General features: G+C 41.5%; 1 protein-coding gene across 2 annotated transcripts in view; it reads left to right on the top strand.

Annotated features, from left to right (window-relative positions):
- Positions 1-10508, top strand: part of brsk1b (BR serine/threonine kinase 1b) — a 53642-nt gene that overhangs the window by 1049 nt on the left and 42085 nt on the right. For both annotated transcript variants that reach the window (XM_058415442.1, XM_058415452.1), the window contains exons 1-3: positions 1-553; positions 6299-6393; positions 7179-7264. The exon at positions 1-553 is cut by the window's left edge. In XM_058415442.1, the coding sequence (XP_058271425.1) occupies positions 466-553; positions 6299-6393; positions 7179-7264 (269 nt within the window). In that variant the 5' untranslated portion in view covers positions 1-465. The remainder of the gene's footprint in view (positions 554-6298; positions 6394-7178; positions 7265-10508) is intronic.

The raw sequence follows: 10508 nt of genomic DNA, 5'->3' as shown, positions 1-10508 counted from the left end.
GTCAGTAACTGGGTCACTTCCGGTCTTCTGTGTCCTCCTGATAATAAAAAAAATCCTTGCACCATGCTCATGATTCATTAAAGAATTCTCTTCAGGTTTTTATGATCACAGTAATCTCCTCATCTCCACGTCCATCATCACAGACTTCCGGTCAGACACGCTGTCTCCTGGATCATCTTTCAGCTCTAAAACTGCGGCTGAACTCAAATCTTCCGCTCGGATCAGGAAACACAGCGTCCCGGAAACTCTTCTTCAAACCCTTTTCGCCTATTCAACAAGGCAGCTAGAGAGGAAGAGGAAGAGGAGCATCAGGACCGAGCATCTCCATCACCTGCATCCTGTCGGTAATGTCGGACAGGCGCGTGACGTCATCACGCAGGACGCAGCGCCGCCCACTGAACCGGAAGTGACAGTGATTCCTTTATTTTTATGGTCACTCATTAGAACTGTTAGTTACTGAGCATCATGTCCAGTAAAGAGGTGTCCAGCAGTCACCCGGCTCAGTATGTGGGTCCGTATCGCCTGGAGAAGACACTGGGGAAAGGACAGACAGGTAACTATCACCGTAATCAATTATTATTTATATTAAAGTATCAATAACACACACCTGTGTCACTACTAACTTGAAGAAGAACAGGCAGGTAAAACCACTCAGATATAGATTTACTTTTCACAACATTAGTGTTTTACATCAACATCTACATTATTCAGGATGAGGTTCCTTCTGAGCCTGGTTCCTCTCAAGGTTCCTCCCTCATATCATCTCGTATCATCACAGGGAGCAATATGAAAATATTATTAAAGGTAAAAATATTATTACTTACTGGGAAGAATCAGGTATGTGTGTGTGGAGTGCTGGTGGGGGGTTAAGTGTGTGTGTGTGTGTGTATGTATATATGTGTGTGTGTGTGTATGTGTATGTGTGTCTGTACTACAATATCAAAATAGTGATGACTAAATGAGGTGACCGTGTATAATCACAAAATCTCTGAAATAAGTACTGTAATGTTTGTTATGCTGCAGCAGTCTAGGTGTTACAGGTGCAGGTTCTAGCTACAGGTGCAGATGATGACATCACAAGACAGGTTGATATGCTGGGTTGCATGAAGTCTGCTCAGGTTTTAAAGCAGCATGTATCTGTGAAGTTTTCTACAGTGTTTTAGTAAATTGTTAAAGAATCTTTTTCTATTATTTTATTTAATGTTTGTCAAGTGAAGTTAAGAAGCTTTTACTGTCAAGTCAAGAATAAAAAAAGATTCTGATAGTACAATGAGAATAAAATAATAAAATAGAGATCAGAAATTATATCAGAAAATATTTTCACAATATAATCACAATATCACAGATAACATGTATTCTTCTATTTAATAAAGATATAGCAAGCTGAATATTTTTACATGTATTATAAAAAGTATAGTGTATACTGGTGTGTGATGATGTATACTGCTGTATGATGGTGTATACTGGTGTGTGATGATGTATACTGGTGTGTGATGGTGTATACTGGTGTGTGATGGTGTATACTGGTGTGTGATGGTGTATACTGCTGTATGATGGTGTATACTGGTGTGTGATGGTGTATACTGCTGTATGATGGTGTATACTGGTGTGTGATGGTGTATACTGGTGTGTGATGGTGTATACTGGTGTGTGATGGTGTATACTGGTGTGTGATGGTGTATACTGGTGTGTGATGGTGTATACTGCTGTATGATGGTGTATACTGGTGTGTGATGGTGTATACTGGTGTGTGATGGTGTATACTGCTGTATGATGGTGTATACTGGTGTGTGATGGTGTATACTGGTGTGTGATGGTGTATACTGGTGTGTGATGGTGTATACTGGTGTGTGATGGTGTATACTGGTGTGTGATGGTGTATACTGGTGTGTGATGGTGTATACTGGTGTGTGATGGTGTATACTGCTGTATGATGGTGTATACTGGTGTGTGATGGTGTATACTGGTGTGTGATGGTGTATACTGGTGTGTGATGGTGTATACTGGTGTGTGATGGTGTATAATGGTGTGTGATGGTGTATACTGGTGTGTGATGGTGTATACTGGTGTGTGATGGTGTATACTGCTGTATGATGGTGTATACTGGTGTGTGATAGTGTATAATAGTGTGTGGTAGTGTATACTGGTGTGTGATGGTGTATACTGCTGTATGATGGTGTATACTGGTGTGTGATGGTGTATACTGGTGTGTGATGGTGTATACTGGTGTGTGATGGTGTATAATGGTGTGTGGTAGTGTATAATGGTGTGTGATGGTGTATAATGGTGTGTGATGGTGTATACTGGTGTATGATGGTGTATACTGCTGTATGATGGTGTATACTGGTGTGTGATGGTGTATACTGGTGTGTGATGGTGTATAATGGTGTGTGATGGTGTATACTGGTGTGTGATGGTGTATACTGGTGTGTGATGGTGTATACTGGTGTGTGATGGTGTATACTGGTGTGTGATGGTGTATACTGGTGTGTGATGGTGTATACTGGTGTGTGATGGTGTATACTGCTGTATGATGGTGTATACTGGTGTGTGATGGTGTATAATGGTGTGTGATGGTGTATACTGGTGTGTGATGGTGTATAATGGTGTGTGATGGTGTATACTGGTGTGTGATGGTGTATACTGGTGTATGATGGTGTATACTGGTGTGTGATGGTGTATACTGCTGTATGATGGTGTATACTGGTGTGTGATGGTGTATACTGGTGTGTGATGGTGTATACTGCTGTATGATGGTGTATACTGGTGTGTGATGGTGTATACTGGTGTGTGATGGTGTATACTGCTGTGTGATGGTGTATACTGGTGTGTGATGGTGTATACTGGTGTGTGATGGTGTATACTGGTGTGTGATGGTGTATACTGGTGTGTGATGGTGTATACTGCTGTATGATGGTGTATACTGGTGTGTGATGGTGTATAATGGTGTGTGATGGTGTATACTGGTGTGTGATGGTGTATACTGGTGTGTGATGGTGTATACTGGTGTGTGATGGTGTATACTGCTGTATGATGGTGTATACTGGTGTGTGATGGTGTATACTGGTGTGTGATGGTGTATACTGGTGTGTGATGGTGTATACTGGTGTGTGATGGTGTATACTGGTGTGTGATGGTGTATACTGGTGTGTGATGGTGTATACTGGTGTGTGATGGTGTATACTGCTGTATGATGGTGTATACTGGTGTGTGATGGTGTATACTGGTGTGTGATGGTGTATACTGCTGTATGATGGTGTATACTGGTGTGTGATGGTGTATAATAGTGTGTGGTAGTGTATACTGGTGTGTGATGGTGTATACTGCTGTATGATGGTGTATACTGTTGTATGATGGTGTATAATGGTGTGTGATGGTGTATACTGGTGTGTGATAGTGTATACTGTTGTATGATGGTGTATACTGGTGTGTGATGGTGTATACTGGTGTGTGATGGTGTATACTGGTGTGTGATGGTGTATACTGGTGTGTGATGGTGTATACTGCTGTATGATGGTGTATACTGGTGTGTGATGGTGTATACTGCTGTATGATGGTGTATACTGGTGTGTGATGGTGTATACTGGTGTGTGATGGTGTATACTGCTGTATGATGGTGTATACTGGTGTGTGATGGTGTATAATGGTGTGTGATGGTGTATACTGGTGTGTGATGGTGTATACTGCTGTATGATGGTGTATACTGGTGTGTGATGGTGTATAATGGTGTGTGATGGTGTATACTGGTGTGTGATGGTGTATACTGGTGTGTGATGGTGTATACTGCTGTATGATGGTGTATACTGGTGTGTGATGGTGTATAATGGTGTGTGATGGTGTATACTGGTGTGTGATGGTGTATAATGGTGTGTGATGGTGTATACTGTTGTATGATGGTGTATACTGGTGTGTGATGGTGTATACTGGTGTGTGATGGTGTATACTGGTGTGTGATGGTGTATACTGCTGTATGATGGTGTATACTGGTGTGTGATGGTGTATACTGGTGTGTGATGGTGTATAATGGTGTGTGGTAGTGTATAATGGTGTGTGATGGTGTATAATGGTGTGTGATGGTGTATAATGGTGTGTGATGGTGTATACTGGTGTGTGATGGTGTATACTGCTGTATGATGGTGTATACTGGTGTGTGATGGTGTATAATGGTGTGTGATGGTGTATAATAGTGTGTGATGGTGTATACTGGTGTGTGATAGTGTATACTGTTGTATGATGGTGTATACTGGTGTGTGATGGTGTATAATGGTGTGTGATGGTGTATACTGGTGTGTGATAGTGTATACTGTTGTATGATGGTGTATACTGGTGTGTGATGGTGTATAATAGTGTGTGGTAGTGTATAATGGTGTGTGATGGTGTATACTGCTGTATGATGGTGTATACTGGTGTGTGATGGTGTATACTGGTGTGTGATAGTGTATACTGTTGTATGATGGTGTATACTGGTGTGTGATGGTGTATAATGGTGTGTGATGGTGTATACTGGTGTGTGATAGTGTATACTGTTGTATGATGGTGTATACTGGTGTGTGATGGTGTATAATAGTGTGTGGTAGTGTATAATGGTGTGTGATGGTGTATACTGCTGTATGATGGTGTATACTGGTGTGTGATGGTGTATACTGCTGTATGATGGTGTATACTGGTGTGTGATGGTGTATACTGGTGTGTGATGGTGTATACTGGTGTGTGATGGTGTATACTGCTGTATGATGGTGTATACTGGTGTGTGATGGTGTATAATAGTGTGTGGTAGTGTATAATGGTGTGTGGTAGTGTATAATGGTGTGTGATGGTGTATACTGCTGTATGATGGTGTATAATAGTGTGTGATAGTGTATAATGGTGTGTGATGGTGTATACTGCTGTATGATGGTGTATACTGGTGTGTGATGGTGTATACTGGTGTGTGATGGTGTATAATAGTGTGTGATGGTGTATACTGCTGTATGATGGTGTATAATAGTGTGTGATAGTGTATAATGGTGTGTGATGGTGTATACTGCTGTATGATGGTGTATACTGCTGTATGATGGTGTATACTGGTGTGTGATGGTGTATACTGCTGTATGATGGTGTATACTGGTGTGTGATGGTGTATAATAGTGTGTGGTAGTGTAAACTGGTGTGTGATGGTGTATACTGGTGTGTGATGGTGTATAATGGTGTGTGATGGTGTATACTGCTGTATGATGGTGTATACTGGTGTGTGATGGTGTATAATAGTGTGTGATAGTGTATACTGGTGTGTGATGGTGTATAATGGTGTGTGATGGTGTATACTGGTGTGTGATAGTGTATACTGTTGTATGATGGTGTATACTGGTGTGTGATGGTGTATACTGGTGTGTGATGGTGTATAATAGTGTGTGGTAGTGTATACTGGTGTGTGATGGTGTATACTGCTGTATGATGGTGTATACTGGTGTGTAATGGTGTATAATAGTGTGTGGTAGTGTATACTGGTGTGTGATGGTGTATACTGCTGTATGATGGTGTATACTGGTGTGTAATGGTGTATAATAGTGTGTGGTAGTGTATAATGGTGTGTGATGGTGTATACTGCTGTATGATGGTGTATACTGGTGTGTGATGGTGTATAATGGTGTGTGATGGTGTATGATGGTGTATACTGGTGTATGATGGTGTATACTGGTGTATAATGGTGTGTGATGGTGTATGATGGTGTGTGATGGTGTATACTGCTGTATACTGGTGTATAATGGTGTGTGATGGTGTATACTGGTATATGATGGTGTGTGATGGTGTATAATGGTGTATGATGGTGTGTGATGGTGTATGATGGTGTGTGATGTGTGATGGTGTATAATGGTATATGATGGTGTGTGATGGTGTATGATGGTGTGTGATGGTGTATGATGGTGTGTGATGGTTTATAATGGTGTGTGATGGTGTGTGATGGTGTAAAATGGTGTGTGATGGTGTATGATGGTGTATGATGTTGTATAATGGTGTATGATGGTGTATGATGTTGTATAATGGTGTATGATGTTGTATGATGGTGTATGATGTTGTATAATGGTGTATGATGGTGTATGATGGTGTGTGATGGTTTATGATGGTGTGTGATGGTGTATAATGGTGTATAATGGTGTGTGATGGTGTATGATGGTGTATAATGGTGTATGATGTAAATGTCACTCTGCCCCCTGGTGGACACTCAGGAGTGATTCAGGCTCCTCAGGGCACAGGGACAGTGACTCTCTCCTTATTAACCTGTGTGTGTGTGTGTGTGTGCGTGTGTGTGTGTGTTCAGGTTTGGTGAAACTGGGTGTCCACTGTATCACAGGACAGAAGGTGGCTATAAAGATTGTAAACAGAGAGAAACTCTCAGAGTCTGTACTCATGAAGGTAAAACACACACACACACATATAAAAACACACACACATATAAAACATACACACACACACACACACACACATATAAAAACTCTCACACACACACACACACACACATTCATTCACACATACACACACACTCACATGTACACAAACACATACACTCCCAGTGAAAAGTTTGGACACACCTTCTAATCCCATGGTGTTTCCTGATGTTTATTTCTTTCTACATTGTAAAACAATGCTGAAGGCGGCCGAAATCCACAATAATGTCCTTTGAACAGTTGATATTGAGATATGTCTGCTACTGATGCTCTGTAAAGCCTTCATGACGCCTCTAATCTGAGGTGCTGTTAATTGGTGATTTCTGAGGCTGGTCACTCTAAATGAACTTCTCCTCTGCAGCAGAGGTCAGTTTTGGTCTTGCTTTACTGGGATGGTCTTCATGTGAGCCAGTTTCATCATGGGGCTTGATGGGTTTTGCAAATGCACTTGACAATACTGTTCTTGCAAGAACTATTCCAGAACACCTGACCTTCGTGTCTTAAAATAACAACTGACTGTTTTTTCTTGTCGTTACATATGGATTACTGAAGTCCATGTGTGTTATTTCATAGTTTTGAAATCTCCAGGATTGTTCTAGAATGTAGAAAATAAATCCCTAAACAAAAAACACTGAATTAAAAGGTGTGTCCAAACTTTTGACTGGTAGGGTATGTATACACATACACACACATTCTCTGACTCCATTTACATTACACCACTCTGTGTGTGTGTGTGTGTGTGTGTGTGTGCAGGTGGAGAGAGAGATCGCCATTCTGAAGCTAATTGAACACCCACATGTCCTTAAATTACATGATGTGTACGAGAATAACAAATACCTGTAAGTGTGAACACTCCTTCATTTCTGTTTGTGTGTGTGTGTGAGGAGAGAGAGAAAGCATGTGTGTGTTAGAGAGAGTGGAGTGTGTGTGTACATTCATGTGTCTATGTTTGGACATGTTTGTGCACAAACACTTCAGAACCAGTACATATTCTTCTCTCTCTCTCTCTCTCTCTCTCTCTCTCTCTCTCTCTCGGTTTTCCGGTTTCCGGTTTTTCGGTCGCGTGAGTGGGTGTTGTGTGTGGAGAGCTAGAGTGATTGCGAAACTTTAATGCACTGCTGTGGTGGACTTATTTTCCTCGTTTTTTCCCAATCCTTCCCAAGGAAAGGTAAGACATCATTCATTTTTATTTAAGTACTTTTTTTGAGACTCGTGCGGAGAGACCATCGCGGAAGCAGGTTAAATTTCGCGGGTGATGCCGTCCTCTGTGACGCCGCCGCTGTCCATCAGACATGGGGTTTGTTTCGTCATGGACCCCGGGGTCACGATGGAAGAGGCTTTAATCGCAGTAGGTGAACAGTTTTGGGAACATATCTTTCGCGTCAAGAATGAATAAAGCTGCTGTAGTCTTCTTAAAGGAAGAACAGTCTATTCGTTGACCGCGAGCGGGGTTTTCATTAATGACACACACGTTCAGGTATCACCGCTATCAGTACCGTCCACAAGAATAACTATCTCAGGAGTCCCACCTTTCATCTCTAATGACCTTATAGAGCAAGAACTGCGTAGATTTGGTAAAATGGCAAGTGGCTTTAAGATGGTAACTCTTGGGTGTAAAGATGCAAGATTTAAAAATGTTATTTCACTAAGAAGACAAGTGTTCATGTTCTTAGACTCTCCTACACAGTCCTTAGAGGCATCATTTAAAATAAAGTATGAAGGAGGGTTCTACACTGTGTATGCCAGCTCAGGGAGTATGAAATGTTTTGAATGTGGGGATGTGGGGCACAAGCGTCTTACTTGCCCACACAAGGTACTAAGTGAACATGCAGAGGTCTCCACTGAACAACTGCATGATGCTGATGGACCAGGGGTCATTACAGCATCCACTAGCATGTCTCCTCCTCAAGCAGAACATACGCAGGGAATTAACAGCAAGAGTAATAAAACTAACAAAAACATTGAACAGAATGAAGCATCTGTAGAACAGCCACCCACTGTTGATAAGGTAGTAGAGACACCTAAAGAAGTAAAAAACACAGGAGATAAAACTGATATAACTGAGTCCATGAGTGTCAGTGAGCCCATTGGACAGAATGATTCTGAAGTAACTGAAGAGGTAAATGAAAATACTAATAGCGCTAACCAAATGGAAAGTGAAGCTGAAGAGATGGAACAGGATGAGTCTGATGAAGACAGTGTTGATGGGTCCAATATGATGAAAGACTTGTACTCATTAGAACGACTTAGCAATTTCCTTGATGAAATTTTTGGACAGTCTGTTAAAATTGATGACTATTTTTCTGATACAGAAAAATTCATTAGATCAGCGACAGTTTTACCAAAGTTGGTCAGTTGTGATCTGTTGGATGAAAGAAAGCGATATTGGTTGAGGAAACACGTTACAGCGCTGAGAAAGGCTTCTAAGTTGAGTACAACCAGAAAATGTAAAAAAAAGTCTAAGTAAAAATAAATGACCTTTGCCATGACCTTGTCACAACTACCGATTCTGTTTCTTTTTCTTCACTTGTCTATCTTTCAACATCAACTTATGGACAGTCTGAGGGTGGGCTCTCTAAACATAAATATATTTTATGTAAATATATTTATATACACTATATTGCCAAAAGTATTCGCTCACCTGCCTTGACTCACATATGAACTTAAGTGACATCCCATTCCTAATCCATAGGGTTCAATATGACGTCGGTCCACCCTTTGCAGCTATAACAGCTTCAACTCTTCTGGGAAGGCTGTCCACAAGGTTTAGGAGTGTGTTTATGGGAATTTTTGACCATTCTTCCAGAAGCACATTTGTGAGGACACACTGATGTTGGACGAGAAGGCCTGGCTCTCAGTCTCCGCTCTAATTCATCCCAAAGGTGTTCTATCGGGTTGAGGTCAGGACTCTGTGCAGGCCAGTCAAGTTCATCCACACCAGACTCTGTCATCCATGTCTTTATGGACCTTGCTTTGGTCACTGGTGCACAGTCATGTTGGAAGAGGAAGGGGCCAGCTCCAAACTGTTCCCACAAAGTTGGGAGCATGGAATTGTCCAAAATGTCTTGGTATGCTGAAGCATTCAGAGTTCCTTTCACTGGAACTAAGGGGCCAAGCCCAGCTCCTGAAAAACAACCCCACACCATAATCCCCCCTCCACCAAACTTTACACTTGGCACAATGCAGTCAGACAAGTACCGTTCTCCTGGCAACCGCCAAACCCAGACTCGTCCATCAGATTGCCAGATGGAGAAGCGCGATTGGTCACTCCAGAGAACGCGTCTCCACTGCTCTAGAGTCCAGTGGCGGCGTGCTTTACACCACTGCATCCGACGCTTTGCATTGCACTTGGTGATGTATGGCTTGGATGCAGCTGCTCGGCCATGGAAACCCATTCCATGAAGCTCTCTGCGCACTGTTCTTGAGCTAATCTGAAGGCCACATGAAGTTTGGAGGTCTGTAGCGATTGACTCTGCAGAAAGTTGGCGACCTCTTCGCACTATGCGCCTCAGCATCCGCTGACCCCGCTCCGTCAGTTTACGTGGCCTACCACTTCGTGGCTGAGTTGCTGTCGTTCCCAAACACTTCCACGTTCTTATAATACAGCTGACAGTTGACTGTGGAATATTTAGGAGTGAGGAAATTTCACGACTGGATTTGTTGCACAGGTGGCATCCTATCACAGTTCCACACTGGAATTCACTGAGCTCCTGAGAGCGACCCATTCTTTCACAAATGTTTGTAAAAACAGTCTGCATGTCTAGGTGCTTGATTTTATACACCTGTGGCCATGGAAGTGATTGGAACACCTGATTCGGATTATTTGGATGGGTGAGCGAATACTTTTGGCAATATAGTGTATATTTATATATATATATATATATATATATATATATATATATTTATATATATATATATATATATATATATATATATATATAAATATATATAAATATATTTTATATTAAATATATATTTATATAACTCAAGGTCTTGTTGGTTCAACAAGATCAAGATCAAAGTTGGTTGACAGTACTATTAGACCAGTTGGTTTCTCTGATCGCCATCTTATCATCGTCACTA

This window comes from Hemibagrus wyckioides, linkage group LG02 (genome assembly GCF_019097595.1).
Source record: "Hemibagrus wyckioides isolate EC202008001 linkage group LG02, SWU_Hwy_1.0, whole genome shotgun sequence".
Classification (NCBI taxonomy): Eukaryota; Metazoa; Chordata; class Actinopteri; order Siluriformes; family Bagridae; genus Hemibagrus; species Hemibagrus wyckioides.
This window is presented reverse-complemented; position numbering and strand designations above follow the sequence as displayed.